Here is a 21,155-nt window from a genome sequence, read left to right as displayed (position 1 = left end):
AAATAGATGTTAGTTATGGTATCAGTTACATTATCTTGTAATTATTATAAGTTTGAGCTCCTCAGGGGCAAGGATACCAACTCTGCATTTGTCATAGGCAATTATTCAATCAGTCTTACCGAGTAAAGGAAGGATTCTTTTGCTTAAATGGATTTTTCAAACATAGGTGCATGTGGGAGCCTCCCGTGAAAGAATACGAAAGTCAGGTGCTGATTTTCTTCTTTCAGTGTCCACTCCACAGGCATGGTCCACCGCAGTTGCTCTATTTGACCATGACTTAAGGAGCCTTCTGTTATTCTTTCACAGGACTACTAACCAGAAGCTTCTAAATAGGTTTAACTGGTGACCTCTTTAGTCACGAAAGATTCTTGTGGTTGGTATTTTATTTCTTAGATATTCTTTTTGTTTATGAGCGGCCTCTGTGCCTAGGCAGTCAGCTTTGAACTCCCGTAGTCTTGCTAGACCGGAACTCTTGCTTACAGAGGCACATGCGTAGCTGCTAAAGCCTTTTCTCTTGGAGTTTGACACGTCTGTTCCATTAGCGAGCCTTGTAATTCCATCTCTGCTTTAAATAGCAGTTATTATTTCTATACTGATTGAAAACTCAGAGCTGCACGTCTTAGGTGGTCAGCACCGTCTCAGGGCCAGAGGAGTGTTCTTCACTGGTTGTCACGAAGCAGCAGAAATCTCGGGTACAGAGTTCAGAGCTAAGTGTGAGGGTGGTTCAGCCGCTGTCATTAGCTATTTGGCTTTGAGCAAATCACTTAATCTTTCTGAGATTCGGGTTTGTTATCTGTAAAATGAGGGTTTTAAAACCTATTTTCTGCATTGTGAGACTAAATAAGATTAAACGAAGGTATTTTTGTAAGTTATAAAACGTTAGGGAACACTGGTCATAGTGACTTTTTGGGTTCTTTATAATAGCGCCAGATAATAACGTGAATTTTACATTTTGTAAAATTGAAACTATTCAGATAAAGCATGCCCTCTTGGCCTTCCACAAATCTTCTCCCTAGAGGTAACCCCTATGCATTTATTACTCTGTGCATATGTTTGCTGTTTTATATGCATGTAGAAATCTCTTTTTGTATTATGATTTTGATTTTAAAAAGAACACCGTTCTATCATTTAATATGACATGAGATACTTTGTAGAGATTTTACCTTTTTAAAAACTTGCACACAGGCTGTTGAGATAAAATAATAGCACTGTTTCTCATTATTAAGGGAGACCAAGGTTCCTCCCAGTTTTTCACTATTTAAAACAGCACTGCATTGAAAATCTTTGCACATGCTTCTTTGAGCTCACGTGCAAGTGGTTATCTAGAGGCTACAGAAAGCGAAGATGGGAAATTACAAGAAGGTGTGTGCACTTAGCATTTTAATGATTATTGTCAAATTGCTTTCCAAAGCAGTGGTCTCAATATACTTCTCTTAACGACTGTTAGATGTGAAGGTGCTTATTTACTCTTCTTGCCAACTTGTGATATTTTCGTCTTCATTTTTGCCAGTCTCATGAGTGAGAAATGGTATCTCAAATTCAAAAGAATATTCATAGACAGTATGGTTTGTGAGTGCAAAGAAAAAGCGTAACTGGAAACAATTTAAAAATCTATTAAGAGGAAAATAAGACAGGTGAATAAATTGTGACATAGTCATAAGAGAGAATACTAAACAGAAGTCAGAGCTAGTGAGATATGGTAAAGATGCATAAGGGGAGATGAATCTCACAGTCTGGAGCAAGAAAAGGAAATTGCTAAAGGATACTGATGATAAAATCCATTTCTGTAAATTAAAAAACATGCAAAGTTAATGAATTTTGAAGGGACGTATTTATACATGATAAAATTAAAAAGGAAAGCAAGCCGTCGTTAAGGATAGGCCACTTTCAGAGGCAGGGAGTTTCTAGGGGCTGATGAAGTCCAGGTACCCTTACCTGAGAGATGGGGTAGAGAGAGGAGCTTGACTTTGCCAAGGCCCGTGAAGGAATGAGTTCATTTCCTCTGACATCTATCTGTGCTACCTGCTGCAGTTGTCTTTGCTGCTAATGTTTCTGACAATACTGACTTGTGGGTTTGCTTTTTTCCTTATAAAAAGTTCTCTGCATTGTTGAACTCAAGAATATAGTTTGTATGTGGGATATTCCTGGGCGTGATGAATGTTAATTTTACTTTTGGGTGTTCTCCATTACTTTCTTAATGATATAATTTCTTTCTCAGATAATCATGAAATAGTTACTGTAAAAAAAATGTGGAATGGTTCTTGTAGAAGAGAACTTGATAAAATGCAAAGAATAGGGGCTTTGGAGCCCAATAGACCTGGGTTGAAATTTTTTTCCCCACTCAGTACCTGTGCTTTATTATCTCCTCCTCTTTTGCTGCTTTCTGCTCCTCCTCCCCTCCAGCCTGAGACTGCCTTATTTAGTTGCTCAGTATCTAGTAGTTATCACCATCTTTATCATCATCATTGTTGTTAAAATCTGTAGGGAATGGTGTCAAAGTAAATTACAGAATACAGAACAAACAAGACACTTGGGGATTTCAGAAGGAGCCCTGTTCTTTTTGTTATAGTTTAAGCTATATATGTCTCCCCTGTAAAAATTCGTGTGAAAGCAGCTAACCATGGCCCATTATTATTATTACTATTATTAAATAACAGGTTGATTGACATAGAATTCACAGACCAAAAATCTCTCCCTTTATTTTTTTTTCTATCTTTAAAGATTTTATTTATTTGAGAGAGCACGAGCAGGGGGAGGGGCAGAGGGAGAAGCAGACTCCCCACTGAGCAGGGCTCGATTTCAGGATCCTGGGATCATGACCTGAGCCAAAGGCAGACATTTACCTGACTGAGCCACCCCAGGTGCCCCAAATCTCACCCTTTTAAAGTGATATTCATAGTTTTTAGTGTTTGGGTAGTTTTTAGTGTAATCGTAAAGCTGTACATCTGTCATCATTAGTTCCAGAACATTGTCATCACCAAAACTAAACCCAGTACCTGTTACCACTTACTCCCCATTTCGCCCTTTTATCCCCTAGAGCTGCTAATTTCTTTTCTTTCTCTATGGATTTGTCCATTCTGAATATTCCATTTAAGTGGAATCATACAGTTTGCTGGTTTCTTTTCTTTTTTTTTTCTTTTTCACTTAGCATGGTGTTTTCAGTATTATGTTGTATCAGTACTTTGTTCCTTTGTGTTACCTAGTAACATTCAGTTATGGTTATATCATACTTCATTTATCCATTCATCAACTGGTGGGCATTTGGATTGTTTCTACTTTTTGGTGATTATGAAATAAAGCTTTTATGCACATTCCAGTACATGGTTTTGTGTGGATCTGTGTTTTCAGTTTTCTTCCTTACACCTAGTGTGGAATTCCTGGATCATATTGTAACTCTGTTGTAACATTTTGAGGGACTGCCAGACTGTTTCCAGAGTGCCTTTACCACTTTATATTCCTACCGGCAATGTATGAAATTCCAATTTCTCCACATCTTCACTAAAATTGTCTTTTTTTCATAACGGATGTGAAGTATTTTCTCATTGCAATTTTGATTTGCATTTCCCTAATGACGACTAATGAGCATCTTTTCATGTACTTATTGGCCATTTGTATATCTTTTTTGGAGAACTTCCTATGCAAATCCTTCCTCATTTTAAAATTAAGGTTGTCTTTTTAAGAGTTCCTTATATATATTTTGAATACAGGCCCTTTATCAGACAGATGACTTGCAGTATTTTTTTCCATTCTGTGAGTTGTCTTTTCATTTATTCATGGAGTCCCCCCTCACTTTACTGAGGTATAATTGACCTATAACATTGTATGAGTTCAAGGTGTACAGGGTTTTGATTTGGTGCGCTTATATATTGGGAAGTGATTACCAACACAGTGTTAGCTAACACCTGCCTCATGTCACATAATTACCATTTATTTGTTACCGTGAGAATGTTTAAGATTTACAAATTGGGGGAATGGGATAGGCTGGTGATGGGTATTAAGGAGGGCACGTATTGCATGGTGCACTGGGTGTTATACGCAAGATGAATCATGGAACTTTACATCAAAAACTAGAGATGTACTGTATGGTGACTAACATAATATAATAAAAAATAAATTAAAAAAAGGTTTACATTCTTAGCACCTTTCAAGTATATAATTACAGTAGTATTAACTATAATCACTATGCCAGACATTAGATTCCCAGAATTGATGGTATCCTTTGAGTCCCAGTAGTTTCTTTTTTTTTTTTTTAAAGATTTTTTTATTTGTTTATGAGACAGAGATAGAGACAGAGAGAGAGGGAACACAAGCAGGGGGAGTGGGAGAGGAAGAAGCAGGCTCATAGTGGAGGAGCCTGATGTGGGGCTCAATCCCATAACGCCGGGATCACGCCCTGAGCCGAAGGCAGACGCTTAACTGCTCGCTGTGCCACCCAGGCGCCCCCCCAGTAGTTTTTAATTTTGTTGAAGTCTGATTTATCTGTTGTTTCCTTTGTCACTTATTTTTTTGGTGTCATACCTGAAGAAATTGCCAAACCAAAAGTCATGAAGATTTGCTCCTCTGTTTTCTTCTAAGAGTTTTGTGGTTTTAGCTCTGTGATCTATTTTGAGTTAGTTTTCTGTATGGTGTAAGATAGCGTTCCAGCTTCATTCTTTTATATGTTGATATTCAGTTGTCTCAGCACCATTTGTTGAAAGACTGTTCTTTCCCCCGTTGATTTTCTTGGCAGCCTTTTCAAAAATCAGTTGATCATAATTTCAAGGGTTTATTTCTGGACTCTCAGTTGTAGCCCATTGGTCTATAAATCTATCCTTAGGCCAGTATTACACTATCTGGAGTACTGTAGCTTTGCAGGAAATTTTGAAATCAGGAAGCAGGAATCTTTCAGCTTTACTCTTCTTTCTCAGGATTATTTGGCACCTATAATTTTTTAAGGCTATTATCTTTGGTGTGCTTTCTCTGGGAAGACTTAATTTATAAATATCCAAAATAGAGACTTAGGAATCAAAAAGGAGAACTTGGGTTTTCTGGGATTGAATCAGTGATGAATTCCAAAATAACTTCGGCTTATTGAACTCAGTTTATTTATCCATTGTTTTGTGTGCCCACTGTGTGTTAGACACTGTGCTAGGTTGCAGGGAAACCGCGATGAACAGGCATGGGGTCTCTGCAGTGAGTTTATGTTGGCTCCTGGCTTTCATGTTTTTGAATGTAGTCAGATGTTTGATTTTCAGAGATTAGGATATCAAAGCAGATGTATCATTGGTTGGAAAGTGCTCTCTTGCCGTATTTGAAAGTCAGTGCAAATTCTTACCTTGTTATTCTGCTAGTTGGAATGAAAGTATAAATGGATGGAAGAAGAGGATGAGTATTTTCCAGATAGCTATGTTGAGCATGTTGAAAAAATTACAAAAGCACCGTATGTTCTCATTTACACTTCGATGTGCACACAGATCTCCTCCCATTTAAAAGTTCATTTGAAGGCAAGGGCCTTGTGTTATTCATCTTTCTTACTGATGACTGTCATCTAACAGTACTTTAGAAATACAAGGTGTTCAGGGAGCCTGGGTGACTCAGTCAGTTAAGCGTCCAACTCTTGATTTTGGCTCAGGTCGTGATCTTAGGGTCATGAGATCGGGCCCTGCATTGGGCAGCCTGGAGCCTGCTTAAGGTTCTGTCTGTCCCTCTGCCCCTCTTCCCCACTCTCTTTAAAAAAAAAAAAAAAATCAGGTGTTCAATATGTGTTGACTGAATGATTGAATGGGTCAAGCCATGAATGAGTGCTTATATCCTATGACCTTATACTAAATTAGGGTTTGCATAGCTTTTATTGGCTATCATTCTTGCCTTCAAGGATCTTGATTTAGTGGTTAATGTGAAGATGAGACACTCAATATGATAGACCTTTACAAAAGTAAGATTTATTGAGTCATAAATAATATGAAAAGGAAATTGTACAAATAGCCTAAATACATTTAATATATACATGTTAGGAGTCACTTGGGTCCATATAGATGGTAGAGGAAGTCCTGAGCAGAGGTGGGATTTCATGTAGGGTTCAAAGAACTGAAGGAACACATATTGATAGAGGGGAATGGCTAAAACTTCCCAGGCCAAGAGGTAGTTCTCAGAACGGGTGGTACTGTGCAGCCAGGAGACTTCTGGGAATGTATGGATGTTTTTGGTTGTCCAAGTGTTCAAGATTGCTACTGGCTTTTAGTGGTTAAGGGCCAGGGAGGCTAAAGTCCCATAGTATGAAGTTGGTAGTTGATTTGCCCCAAATCACAGTGGCTCCCTGTTTGAGATATACTGGGAAGGAAACAGATTTAGCTGTATAAGGAGGAAAATAGTATTTATGAGTAGTGTTTTGAAGCAAATACTATTCGTTTGGTGTGGTGTTTGCCATTGTCGAGGCTGAACTGAGAGAGATATATAGTTAGAGTGGAGTATAGCAATGGAACATCTTAGAAACTGTTGCAGGAATTTATATTTGATCAATTTGGATGATTTTGGTGATTCTTAACATTTTCTTTTCTTTCTCTTAGAACGAGCCTCTGACCCCAGGTTATCATGGATTCCCAGCCCGGGACAGCCAGGTTGGTATTAACTGTTATAATTAAGATGGGTGTGTGTGTGTGTGTGTGTGTGTGTGTGTGTGTGTGTGTGTGTGTGTGTGTGTGTGTGTGTTCGTTCTAAGGGTGCTGTGGTAGAGAGCATTTCCTGAAATAATTTTGGAGAGTTAGCTTCAACAATGAATTTACATTTAGAGATACAAATAAAATATACTTTTTAATCCTAAAAGAACTGTAATCATGTTACTGAAATTGTGGATATTACAGGGGGAAAAAAATCACTTCGGCACAGCCGTAATTGCTTTTGTTTTTTCTTCTCCAGGCTGATAATAATTTTTTAACCTGGTTTTCTTGATGTCTCATAATTCTAAGTGCTGGGCTTGTCTCTTAATTCTCTGCCACTTAGCCCATGCCTGCACAGAATTTTTTGAGTCCTTGCAATAATCTGCAACAAGAAAATTCCATTCTCCTTCCTGGGGGAATTCAGCCTTATGGTTTTAATCAGGGACGGCTTGCTTGAGAGAGGGAAGTTTCTGCTGCTTTTCTTTGTTAGATAGGGAGGATGCTTGGAAAAAAGCCCAGGCCCTACTATGGGTAGAGCAGTACTGCTTCCTATGAGACATCCTCTGGATGCTTTATGTGAGTGTATAAAATGCCTTCCCTGTCCTTCCACTGTTTGAAACCTCGAGCAGGTGAGGTTGAGGCCACATTAGTTTAGAGGATCAGGTGAAGCTGCCTCAGAGGAACAATGTGGCTTACGATACCTACCCTCTGAAATTTGCCTCCTTGCTCTTTGGATATACTGATATTTTTCAGGAGATTTGAAAGGATAGCTCCTAGCACTATCTTTGAATGCCTGTCCAACTTCCCTATAAGGTTGTCCAAAAAAGCCCTCGCCATTAGGTTTGTCCACAGGACATGTGTCATCAGAGTGCTAAACCAAAGTGTTGTGACATAGTTAGTTGAATCTCATCAGAGCCCCTGAAGCTGATCTTAACTATAGGATGGCCCCATCATCAGTGGTCATCTGTTTGAGTACTTGCCCAGGTCTTGCACTTTTGGTGCTGGGTTGGCATCAGACGGGCCCCAGGTAGGGTATGGAGAAAAAGGGGTAGGGAGAGTGGTATTGATCTCGGTGTTCATCTCCCAGTGGGATCATCACCATTGGAATTGAAGTTTGTCCTTATGGAAGTTTTTGTTGAAAAATATAGTCATTTACTTCAAATCTAAAGAAAATATAGAGGATCTTTTCTTTTCTTTCTGGTTTGGGTCTGCTCTAGGGCTTTTGTAAGCTGTGAAATTTATGCCCTTTGATAGTAGTTCTATACCGTGGCCATATATCAGGAAAAGTACTAGTGCCTAGAGATTCAGCCCCCAGACGTTCTGATTGAGTAGGTCTAAAATTGGGTTTAGTCATTCACATATTTAGAAATCCCTACAGGCGATGGTGTTTTGCAGCCAGGGTCAAGAACTATAGTCCTATGGACTACTTTAAAAGGAGTGACATTTTCTGTTTCATCCTGGACTTTTCACCTAGGGCCCTTAAAACATAAAGGATCATGGTCATTCCCTATCCAGTCTTGCATACCAATGCATATGTTTACTTATTTATAAAATGTTGCTTATGTTGAATCTAGGCTTATTTTAGGTATAGGAAGGTAAACTAATTGAAGTAAAGTATGGGAATAGATGTACTGAGTTTAAAAGGATCTGAAAGGTACTGTATAATGCTCTGTGTTTCCTGTGGGGATTGCAGCTCAATAAGAAACTAAGCAAGAGGAATTAAGAGGAATTTGTTAAAGCACAGTTGCTTGGAACTGCTTTATTTTTCCTTTCTCTTGCAGTAGGGACCCACTTCTGTAACCTGCACCTTCATTACTCATACTCTTTCTGCTGTAGGTCTGTGCAGACCCTTTTGCCATAGTTTAAAGCTGCTAATTTACTTTGAGGCACATTCTGATGGTGACAGGTTTATATTAGTTTATTTTCTTGGGCTTTATTTTGTTCTCTGGCTGGATCTTTGAATTAGAGATCTTAGAGCAGTGCAAACAGGCAAATATTGAATAGCTGCTTGTTGTATTTGATGAATACAGAATCCAAATGAGTACTGCTAATTAATGCGCCTGACCTTGTGAACTCTCACTTTGTGCACTGAGGTTTGGGAGGCATTTATCAGTGTGCAAAACACTGGTCACCGAACAGCCTGAGCTGGGCAGAAACTGAACTGGTGATCTTTACATCTCCCCAGAGTGGTTTGGCTCAGCAAATCCAGGAGCCAGGGGGGTGAGGTGAAGGTGAATTTTAATTGTGTGTCTTTATTTGCCCTTCTATTCTTTTGCTGTTCCTTTCTAAACAGGTAGGACCTGTCCCCAGACAGGATTTTTATCAGCATCTCCTCATGATTTTAAAAGAGACAAAGTTAAAATCCTGATCCTCCTAGAGCACTGTCATCGTGCTTTCCCACCTCATCCTCACAGTCACCTTTTGAAGTGGATAAACACTTCCTTTGGAGAGAGCAGAAAACTGAGGCACACAGAGATAAAATGACTTGTCCAAGGTAACCATACTAGTTAGTAGCTGCGTAAGAACTGAAATCTGTCTTCTCTTTGTTGAGGGCCCTTTCCTCTGTCCTGGGGATTGTTCCCTCAGACAAGGAAAAGTGTGGTCGTGTGTGCACGCGCGTGTGCATGTGTGTGCATGAGCGCGTGTGTGTGCCTTCTCACTCCCATCCTTCATTTACCATTTGGCGGCTTCAGAGGCCTCGTGAAGCTCAACCACAGATCTAGGAAGCCATGGCCCCTGGTTAAGGATTATCACCCATGAGTTCCTTAGCACCAAGTAGACCAGTGTCTCACTGTTCAGTGACGCTTTTCATGCTGTTATGTAAGCTCCCGCCAGTACATTTGAATTAGAAACATGTGGTGCAAAGGAGAGAAAAAAAACACCTGCCACCTTGTAGTGGTTTTGCTTTGTTATGTGCAGTCACCCCAGCCTTCTTTCCCAATCAGCTAGCAAGCTTTATGAGATGACAAGCCATTGCATTCTAAAGCACTCCAGGCACTTCACCATGCTTGCTAATGGGCTTTCTCTGTGGAAGCGAAGGAGACCAACATCTCCAGATTTACAGAAGTGAACCCAGCTGGAAGGCTGAGTGTCTCACCTAAGGCTGTGTAGGAGGTTAGATTGATGATACAGTATAGCAGCTTAGATTCCCAGCTGATTGTTTCTCTGTGGTTGATGTCTATGTGCAGGTGCTTGTTTCAGTGTTGATTAACGCTGAATATTTTGTGGGTTTGTAATATTTTTAAATGAGAGAATATTTGTGGCTATTAGCTCTAGAGTTTTTAGGTAGGAGGGTTTTAGGAGTAGCAATCTGATTAGAGGGGGGCTTAGTTCTGCATAGCAAGCTTACTGTTTTTGCTAACACTGTTTATTTATTTAGGATGGCTTTCAGGGGGATTCTGGAGAATACAGTGGGAGTCCTAAGGCCAGCCCTTTGCCTCCTCTAGGTGCCATAACTTTATGTCTGCTGTATTAGGGTGGCCATAGAATTCATCATTCTAGTTGGGGCACTTTGAGAGTGAAAAGTGATGCTCATGGTTAAACAGTCCCAGGCAAACAGAGATGAGTGGGCTGTGTGGTCATCTTAGCCATAATTATAGAACTGTAGTGAAGGTCCCCTTAACTGATATGATCAGGAATTGGGATTATGGCACAGTGCGTTGCCTAGCATTTAACCTGTGCGGGAATGAAACATTGCTGTTCGCATTTGAGCTGAGAGATAATACATACTCTTGGTTGGGTTCAGATGTTGAGTCAGGTGTAGAACTGAGAATAATAGTGTGTTAAAAAAAATAATGTTTATAAATACATTACAGTGTGCTTCCGTGTTTACTGAGTTTTGATCTTCACAATAGCTCTGCTAGGTAGGTGGGGCTTTATTATCTCTATAGATAAGAAAACCAGTGCAGAGGGGTGCCTGGGTGATTCAGTCTGTTGCGAGTCAGACTCCTGATTTCAGCTCAGGTCATGATCTCAGAGTCCTGGGATTGAGACCTGCATCCGGCTCCCCACTCGGTGGGGTGCCTGTTTGGGGACTCTCTCCCTTTCCCTCTGCCCCTCCCCCTGCTGGTGCACACACACTCTCTCTCTCAAAAAATAAATAAATCTTAAAAAAAGATAAAAAAGAAAACCAACGCGAAGATTTTTAAATGAATTTCCAATGTCACATAGAGGGGAGGTGGCAGAAATCGGCTTGAACCCTGGATTTTCAGCCTCCAGTGTCTTGTATTTCCCTTTTGTGTTCTTCTGTCAGTGTTCTCTCTTCCAGGAATGGGGATGTTCTCTTGCTAGTGTGACAAGATATTATGGAATCCTTGGGGGAATGTAGTGGCATGAAACGGCTTCATATGACCTGGAGGTCCCTTGAGTAACTTATGTGTGTCAAGTTTTCTTCCTGTCTTGTTTGTTAAAATAGCTTATGGTCCACAGTTTATCTTTTTGTATTTTAAATATAAAGAAAAAAATTAGTGACATGGTGTTAGGCTCTTCATCTTATTTTTAAAATGCTGGTCAGTAGTTCCTTAAAATTTTTTTCCTCTTCCTAAAATTCTGTTGAAAAGCCACTGTATCAACATGTTTAGGTGAAACATGGAAGCAGTGAGAATGTCAAAGGAGATGTTCACATTGGCAGATGTGACTTTGTTAGAGATTTTAATTGGGAGTGGCAGCCGTACTTTTAATTGAGAGGATAGATTAAAAATGACCTAAGAGGGGTGCCTGGGTGGCTCAGTCAGTTAAGCCTCTGACTCTTGATTGCAGCTCAGGTCTTGATCTCAGGGTCATGAGTTCAGGCCCTGAGTTCGGCTCCATGCTGGGCGTGGAGCCTACTTAAAAAATAAAAAAAATGAAAATGACCTAAGGGATTTATTTTTCAAAAGTATTTTCTTTCTTAAGAATTGAAAAAACTTGGGGCGCCTGGGTAGCGCAGTCGTTAAAGCGACTGCCTTCGGCTCAGGGCGTAATCCCGGTGTTCCAGGATCGAGTCCCACATCGGGCTCCTCGGCTCTCCTTCTCCCTCTCCCCTTCTGTGTTCCCTCTCTCGCTGGCTGTCCCTCTGTCACATAAATAAATAAAATCTTTAAAAAAAAAAAAAAAGAATTGAAAAAAACTTTTCCTTTTTCTAACCAGTTCTTCCTTTTATCCCTGGAATGGGCTTTATTTTAGTCAAAGTTTTTATAAATCAACTTTCAGGGCTTTTAGTTATTTTGATTGGGAGCCATGGACAATAGCAAATGCATTTTCTGTCATACTCATTTGGTTTGGTGCCAGAGAAATGACAGCTACTTTTCCTCCCGTGGGGAGAGTTCGACTGGAGGACATAGTAAGAGAGTGTTCAAGTTCTAGCTCAGTGCTTTCAAGCTTAGTAAAGACACCAACCCCTAGTAAGCGATACCTTTAACATCATGACCCCGTGCACGCGTGCACACACACACAGGAGTGTAACTTAGAATTAGTCTTCCAAATAGTACTAACCTTACTGTGTTGTAAGTACTGTATATTTTCCATTCCTTTCCATTCAACAATTGATTGAGCAAAATTGATTTTCTGGACCTACTAGTAGATGGCCGTCTGTAGTTTTGAAGAACAAAATTCTAATAATTGTTGTCCTTAAAAATGCAACCTTAAAGAACTCCATATACTTTAGCAGTCGCTTCCCTATTCCACATCCCTCTGCAGCCACTCATCTGCTTTCTGTCTCTGTGGATTTGCCAATTCTGGACGTTTCATGTAAATGGAATCACACAATATCTGGTCTTTTGTGACTGGTTTCTTTTCACCGAGCATAATATTTTCAAGGTTCATCCGTGTTGTAGCAGGTGTCAGTTGGTTTATTGGTTGAGTACTAGCCCACCGTATGGCTACAGGGAGGATTGTGCACGAGCCTACCGCCTACCTCTGTAGCTCCGTCTCCTGCAGCTCTCTTACTTACACGTGGCGTTTGCCCCATGGCCGTTCTTGAACAAGCTTGACCCCCAGCTTCCGTGTGGAATCACTGTGCCTTCTGCCTTCAGCTGTGCACTGCTCTTCACCGAGATGCTCACCTTCTCATTCAGGTCACAGGGACACAATTTACTCCACCGAGAAGCCTTTCCTGACTACACTAGTCTGAAGAGAATCCAGATTCATAATCTGACCGTTCAGTTGCACTTTCTTCAGACCTTTCCTCCTCATCTGAAGTTGTCTAGTGCATGTCCTTTATTGTGCCTCTCTCCCACGAAAATACGCTGTGCGAGCCGTGACTTTGCTTAGAGCGGAGCTTGACATGTAAGAGGAGATCAGTAAATATTTGTTGAAAGAATAAATGAAAATTATCTTGTTTAATGTGAAAGACTTCGAAAGGTTTGAGGCAGGGAAGTGATATGATTTATTTTACATTTTTTTAAAAGATTTTTTATTTATTTATTTGACAGAGAGAGAGAGACAGCTAGCGAGAGAGGGAACACAAGCAGGGGAGTGGGAGAGGAAGAAGCAGGCTCCCAGCGGAGGAGCCTGATGTAGGGCTCGATCCCAGAACGCTGGGATCACGCCCTGAGCCGATGGCAGACACTTAACTACTGAGCCACCCAGGGGCCCCAATTTTACATTTTTAAAAACAACATTCTGGCTGCTGTGAATAATTGAATTTTAGGAGGACCAAAAAACCCAAGAAAACAAGAAAAACACCAGCCTTAGTACTGTCTAGGCAATGAGTTTATTATTTGCTGTGTTTAATATCACTTCCAGCTAGGAGTTATTTGTCAAATGAGAAATTTCACCACAACCACCCTCCCCCCACTCCAAGCTGGAAACTGTATTAAAATGACTGATTCAGAAGTAAATTGTTTCATACCCCTTCTGTATCTCACAATTTATAATAATTTTCTTATTGGCCCCCCTTTTAATTAAAAATACTTCCGCTTTGCTTTAAATTACATACAAAACCCTTTTTTTCTTTCCGCTAGGTTGTACAGAGCCCCACTCTCAGCCTTCATGCAAGGTATATTATAAAATGGTTGCTTCTCCCCAATCTCTGACACCAGGTCACCCGTCAGTGGTCAGGTTCTCTGTGATGTTGCCTTACACCCTCTAGTGGATGAAGGGCTGGTAAATGCTGTGGCATCTGGTGTTCGAGCATTTTGGTCAAACCATGTAATTAGCTTCAGACTTACTCTTGCATTTTAGATCATTTCATTCTACAAATAGTTCATAAGCTTTTTCCTTCTGGAAAAGACCATTTTGTTTCATCTGCTGCTATCTGCCACGTGTCTAAATAACATGCCTATTCTGCTATTTCTTGATTTACTGATTTTAGACGCTATATTTTGGCTTCCTAGTGTTGGAGATGAGATATTAACAGTTTTCTAGACACTGTCTCCTTCTTTCTAATAAAGCCATTTAAAGAAATCAGCGTTTATTCCTAATTTATGGTTATATAATAATTACATTATTATGACTAAATGTAGCTGAATCATAAAATGATTGTATTCACTTTCTTTCATACTTTTTCATTTCCCCAGGCATTATTAAATATATACATGCATATATATAGAAAATAATAAATAAATAATCACTTAAAAAGCACTGTTGAGATATAATTTCCATACTATAAAAGTCTTTCGATGTAAGTGTACTTATTCAGTGATCCTATAAAATTTATAAGATCCATCACCACAGTTTGGTTTTAGAATAATTCCATAACACCCCCTGCCCCTCCCCCCCCGATTTTCTTGAATTTTGTTGTAGTTCCCACTCTTACCCCAAACAGAAACTGCTGCTCTGTTACCTGACTCTGTCTTTTCTGGACATTCATGTAAATGGGATCATATGATATGTATGTAGTCTTCCGTGTGTGACTTCTGTTATTTAGCATAATGTTTCTGAGGTTCATCCATTTGTAGTATGTATCACTGTGTCATTACTCTTTGTTGCTGAATAGTATTCTTTTGTATGGATGTACCCCATTTCGTAAATCCATTTACCAATTGATAGATAATTTGGATTGTTTTCAGTTTGGTGATTATGAATAATGCCATTATGAACATTTGCATAGACGTCTTTTTATGGACATATGTTTTAATTTCTCTTGGGCAGATTTCTAGGAATGGAATTGCTGGGTTTTATGGTAAGCTTGTGTGTATGTATAGTAGTAAGCCATTGTTTTCCAAAGTGGTTTGGTCTTATCCACCTTTTTGATTATATAGAGTATGTGTTGGTAGCTCATTGTGGTTTTAATTTGCATTTCCTAATACTGAAAGATGTAGAGTTGCCTTTTTATTTGCTTATTAACTGTTCATATGTCTTCTTTGTTGAGATATCTGTTTAAGTCTTTTGCCCTTCCCACTTTTAACTTGCATCGTTTGTCCTCTTGTTGAATTGTCGGAGTTCTTTGTATATTCTGGGTAAGTTCTTTGTCAGATTTGCAATTTGCAATTTTTTTTTCAGTTATGAGATTTTGCAAGACAAATCTATCTCCTCTCCCTAATAAAACTATATTTTCATCCTTGTTTACTACATTGGGATAAACTCCATGTAACTATCATAGAAAGGAGACTTTGGAAATAGGCATTTGACTGTCTTTGTTCAGTCCTGATGATTGCTCCCAGGAAGATCGGTAGGTTTGTAGGGGCTTTGGGTTTGGCTGACGTAGCCTCCAGATCCTTAGTGGCAGGCATGTATGGGCAAGAAAGCTCTTCAGGTAGTGAAGAGCAGTTGTGCTGATCTCTGCTTGTCCTAAGAGGTGTGATATGGTAGAGGACCAGCCGCTTTCACTGGCTTTTTTTTCTTCTTTAACCAAGGCAGTGTAGCTTCCATAAGGCTGCTTCATGGAAATTCCTCTGGACACACACAAATGCACGCACCTGTACAAACCACACCCTGGCTTTGGATTTAAATATCAGTGCTGCCATTGCAGGCTGTGTGACTTTGGGCAAGTATTTTCCTTCTCTAAGCCTCAGTTTCTTCATCTATAAAATGGGGATGGTATCTACTGTGAAAGGTTGTTGTGAGATTAGAGGTAACATACATAAATTTCCGGGCATGTGATAGGGTCATTAAGTCATTTTTCTTATTAATTTTATGGAAAAGAGGCCTTAGGGAAGCTTTATAAGGAAATATTTAGTTTCTGCAGTCTCTGATTTAAGTCTTTTTTCTTCTGCTTTACCATGTGAAGTGAATTATATCTATAGATTTGAAATTTCTAGCTCAGGAACATAACTTTACCATATTTCCAAGAATAATATGCTTATGTGTGGGGAATGAAACCTGTGTAAGTTTATTTACATAACTCATTACGGGTCTTGGCAGTATCAGTAGAAAGAGGGATTCAGTTTTGAGACTGTCATGACATGAACAGAATCTGGACAGACTGCACCAGACATTGAAAGCTCTCTACAACCATCATGTTCATTGTTAGTCCCTTCCACATATTTCTTCTCCTATGCTTGGCTCCTCAGAGTCCTTCAGATCTCTGTCCTGGATATTTATTTCTTCCTGGTGCCTTTTGCTTGAAATATTTCTGCTTTTCCCAGCAGAACCCTCAGGATTCCTGGCCATAACTTAACCTGCTGTATGAAACCTTTTCTTACTGCCTCTACTCATTTGAACTCATTTAATGCATCATATGCGTGAGCATTTCCAGTGAGTTTGGTAAATTTTATGAAGACCATGAGCAAAATTTACCTTCTTTAAGGCTCAGTGTTCTCCTCAGTGAAAACGAGGAGGACAGTACTTAACTTTTATAAGCATTACATTTTAAAAAATTTCCTAGGTCAGGAGTGACTTATTAGCTGATGCGATATTTCACTGCCTCTACTTTCTGCTTTTTCTGTACTCTAGAAAGTCTCTTCTCATCTCTGGGCCCAAGTTTTTTCTTTTTCCTTTAAGGACTCTTTTAGCTCTAATGGGTTTGACTTTGTGGTTGTTGGCAGTATCATGCTTCCTTTATGGAAACAATGGTAGTTTTTATCACTTAACTTCCTACCTCTGAATTCAGCAGAGCTGCTCTGGATCTGTGGATAGATGAGTGACTCGAGCCAGAACCATAGAAAGGATGGCTGGCTTTCTTCTCATCCCTTTTCTGTATGTGCTTCCTTTGTCATATCCTGTCTTTTATTCCCTGGTTAGACTTCTTCCCTCAGATTTGCAATGTTTTTACTCAGTTTCAGCTTGCTGTGATTTTAGGCTGTCAGAACAGTTTGTATTCTTCTCTTGACCGAAATCCTTATTACTTTGTAAATGGATGGATCATAACTTCACTGGTTGGCTTTCCAGTAGATTGGCCTGTTCCTTTGTATATAGGCGCAATGAGACGTTTAATAATGGCCTTCAAAAAGAATTATCTGACTGAAGATTATTAATCACTGGGACTACTTACAAAGGAAAACTGTAGAATTTTCTTTATTAGCAGTTTTCAAAATCAGGTAGTTCATCTCTTTAGAATTGTTTAGGGTGGCCACGTGGTTAGAAGACATAAGCGGCAGATGGTCAAAATCAAACCTGGCTACCATTTGGTGAGTTACTTTTAAGAAACATGATAGATCAACTGGGGGTGTACTGTATGGTGATTAATATAACAAAATAAAAATTATAAAAAGAAAGAAAGAGAAAGAAAGAAAGAAAAAGAAAGAAAAACTTGATAGATCTCTTTAACCCTTTGTTCTTTGATAGACGGCCACTGGCAGATGATTTAGAATGAAACCAAGTAGTTAAGTGTAAGATAAAACAAAAGGTCTCATAGTTGGTGGCCAGTATAGTTACGTGTTTCAGTTATAGATTAAATATTTTTATTTTCTTGATAGCAGTAGTGTATGCCATTATACTGAGCTGATTTAGGGTTGATTTAGAAAGGCAGGGGGAATATAACAGATGATTTAAGGTCTTTGTTAGAAAATTTGGTGCCACCGAAAAATAATTTCAGTAAGTTCTATGTAATCATACATTTAAACAAAGGCTCAGCTCTGATCTCACTGGAGTATCATTATTCTGCTTAGCTGCATATTATCTTATGGTGACCCATACTGTTCTGTGAGAACAAGGACCCTGTCATACTTCTTGATATTCTTAAATACTTTGCGCAAAGTGAGTACTCAGGAAGAGTTTGGTAAAGGGATAAATTAAAAAGTAAACTTATCTTTAGCCTTCTTGAAATACAGGGACTACTCTGTTGGGATTTTTTCCTGTGGAAGATTAAAACAAAAACAAAAAACTTTGTCCAGGCTTTCACTAGGTTTTTTGCTTTTGCCTTGCCAGAGCTATATAAAAAATTAATACTTAAGAAGGTAGATATCTGATCTTCAGCAAGAGAGTGCCTCTTACAAGTTTAATGGGTTTGGTCAAGTGGATATTAAATGTAAATCTGCCATTTTGTGGAACCATAGAAAGCTCTTAAACCACTCAATAAACATCCTTATTGAATTAGTAGAACTTTTCAACAAGGGCCTGCCTGTGTATCTCCTATTATTAGGATCTTTCATTGTTCCTTAGAGCACCTTCAGCCTGTGCTCTCAGAAGCATTGTGGTGTCATGTAGATCATAGAATCATCTAAGCTAAAGATTCTTCTAGCTCCTTAATTCTATTCTATTGTTACTGGTGTAGGGAGCTCATGCACTAATTTTAGTGGGTGTGTCTTAATTTTAGAGTAGCAAGTGGGGTTCCCAGGAAAAGAGAGCTAACATGTATTGAACACCGATTATGTGCCAAGTCCTGTATATAAAGCATTTGGCAAGTATTGTCTTATTCCTCCCATTTGCAGGTGAGGAAACCAAGGCTCAAAAAAATTTAAGTCATTGCCCAAGACTATGTAGCCAATAATTAGTGAAGTTGAGCTTTATTTTTATTTTTTAGAGGTTGGGGGACAGAAGGAGAGAGAGGAACTTAAACAGGCTCCAGTGTGGGCCTCGATCTCACAGCCCTGAGATTATAACCTGACCTGAAATCAACAGTCAAATGCCTAACTGACTAAGCCACCCGGGCACCCCTGATGTTTTTTGTTTTTTAAAAAATTTTATTTATTTGAGAGAGATAGAGAGCACAAGCAGGGGGGAAAGGGAGAAGCAGGCTCTGTGCTGAGCAGGAAGCCTAATGTTGGTCTCCATCCCAGGACCCTGGGATCATGACCCCAGCCAAAGGCAGATGCCCAACCGACTGAGCCACCCAGAGGACCCCTAAAGTTGGGTTTTAAAACTAAATGTGTTAGATTTGAATGTTTATGATATTTTCACTGAGCACATGTCTTTTCCTTATTTACTTTTAAGTAAAATGTGTGTTCTGGGGCGCCTGGGTGGCTCAGCGATTAGGTATCTGCCTTCAGCTCAGGTCATGATCCCAGGGTCCTGGGATCCAGCCCCACGTCAGGCTCCCTGCTCAGCAGGGAGTCTACTTCTCCCTCTCCCTTGTGATCTGTGATCTCTCTCGCTCTCTCTCAAATAAATGAATAAATTCTTTTAAAAAAAAAAGTGTGTTTTTTTGCATGTTTGATTTTTCTTTAGTCAGTGGCAGATGTTATTTCCTTTCTGGTTCCCCTCCCCAGCCCTACACTGAGGGAGTGATAATTCTGTATTCTATTTCTATAGTCCTATAGCGTTTATAGATCACTTTCCTGTCCATTTTCATTTGACCTTTGTGAGGGGGGTACACTGACCTCCAGACCGAACTTTGTAGTAGTACATTCTTTTTCAAATGAAGTACATGGGCACAATCTATGAACAATGTAAGTGGGGTGGTCCTAGTTGAAATGATTTGTTTGGAGGACTTGGAGCCTCACCCTCTGAGCATCCTTCTGACCCTGAGGCCCCTCAGCGGATTTGAACACAATTTGCAACACCCCCCCCCCCCGGGGAACAATCAGAGAACCTTCATGTCAGGCAGATCTGTCAGGCAGATCTGCGTTCAGAGTTTTAGTTTGTGCCTGATCTTTCACCTCTCTTTTGGGCCCTCATTTGTAAAATGGGTATGCTTGTGTAGGACTCCTGATAAATACTAACTAAAACACGTGCTGGAGCCTAGCACAGAGCCCCCCTTGGCTTCTCTGGAGGAGAGATCAGCCTGTCAGGAGGTCGAGGTCAGCCACGCACCCCGGGTAGGGCTCCTGCTAAGAGCTTGGGGAGCTTGCTGCTGAAGCTGGGCCCCCAGGAACTTACAGTGTAGTACTTTGCACTTGGCTGAAGGGTCACACATCACAGTTATCAATCATTGAGAACAGGAATGGACAGAACTTTTTGCAAAGGATCAGAGAGCAACTATTTTGGGCTTTTAGGGCCGTACAACCTCTGTCACAGCTCTTCAGCTCTGCTGCTGTAGTGAGCAACCATAGATAGCGTGGACATGAATGCATGTGGCTGTGTTCTAATAAAACTTTATTTGAGGGCACTGAATTTCATGTAGTTTGCACATGTCATGAAATATGCTGCTTTTGATTTTTTTTCCAGCCATTTAAACGTAAAAACCGTCTCAGCTCATGGTCCATATGCAGGTTGTACGAAAACAAGTGAAAAGTTGGATTTGGTCCATGGACCATAACTTGCTGAGTCCTTATTTAGACATTGCTTGTTGATAGTGCGGCTTTTAACCCTGTGAAGAATAATTTAATTTAAAAACGACTGCTATTAAGAAAGTAGTGATATTAGATAAGGCTTTATTTCCCAGTAGAAAAGTACGATTTCTTTCTCTATTCCCTTTCAGGAATTGTTACATGTTCATTAGTTTCTTTACCCTCTGCGAAGTGGTTAAACTGTAGCTATCCTTGTCTTGGTAGTGCTTACATGAAAAAGTTTCTAAATAAAGACTGTACACTATAGTGGAAAGACCATGCATCATGAGGGAGTTAGGAAACTTGGCTTTTTCACTACTTTTGACTTTGCGTATGTCACTGTATTTCTCTGGGCCCTTCAGTTTCCTCATAGAAATAAGAAGTTCGAGATGATAATATTTGAGATCTTGGCCAACTCTGACATGCTCTTACTCTACTCTTAGTTGTCCAGAATGGGTGCTGTTAAACAATTTTCATCTATAGAAACTCTCAGTACTTCACCAGTATCTTGTTGGTTTTTTTTTTAAACTGTTTCACACTGTATTGGGCTTCACATTGTGTTGGGGACTATTTACAAAAGCAGTTTATTTCCGCTGTGCTAACGCTATAGCCATTTCTGAAGTGAAAGGCAGCGCGATTGAAGTTCCACATACCTTATGGTAAAGGCCCCTCGCTTCGTGTTCTGCCATCCTGAGATAGCTAACCTGTTTGGTGATAAGCTGCAGATACAAAGTGAGGGGGACTAGGGAAATCAGAAGAAGAAAAGGTCTGTCCTGACTATGTAGGGGGCTTAGGAAAATTTCGTAACTGGAAGCCTTGTCCTCAAGTCTGAGTCACACTCAAAGGACTTTTGGCTCTCCTGGGGTGGGAGGAGAAAAGGGAGAGAGCCGCGGAGCAAGTGGCTATGTCTGTTTTTGTCAACAGAGGGCACCGAGAGCAAAGCAAGTGCTCCGTGGCACGCTGAAGGCTCTGCCCCTCTCCCCAGGCAGGCGTGGGGCAACATGCGGTGTGCTCG

The 21,155-nt window shown here is 40.0% G+C and overlaps 1 protein-coding gene across 7 annotated transcripts in view; it reads left to right on the top strand.

The window, feature by feature from the left end:
• RBFOX2 (RNA binding fox-1 homolog 2) overlaps positions 1–21,155 on the top strand; it is a 205,785-nt gene that overhangs the window by 15,492 nt on the left and 169,138 nt on the right. For all 7 annotated transcript variants that reach the window (XM_034644174.1, XM_034644169.1, XM_034644170.1 and 4 more), the window contains exon 2: positions 6,546–6,596. In XM_034644174.1, coding sequence (XP_034500065.1) covers positions 6,546–6,596 — 51 coding nt within the window. The remainder of the gene's footprint in view (positions 1–6,545; positions 6,597–21,155) is intronic.

This window comes from Ailuropoda melanoleuca, chromosome 15, assembly GCF_002007445.2.
Source record: "Ailuropoda melanoleuca isolate Jingjing chromosome 15, ASM200744v2, whole genome shotgun sequence".
Lineage (NCBI taxonomy): Eukaryota > Metazoa > Chordata > Mammalia > Carnivora > Ursidae > Ailuropoda > Ailuropoda melanoleuca.
This window is presented reverse-complemented; position numbering and strand designations above follow the sequence as displayed.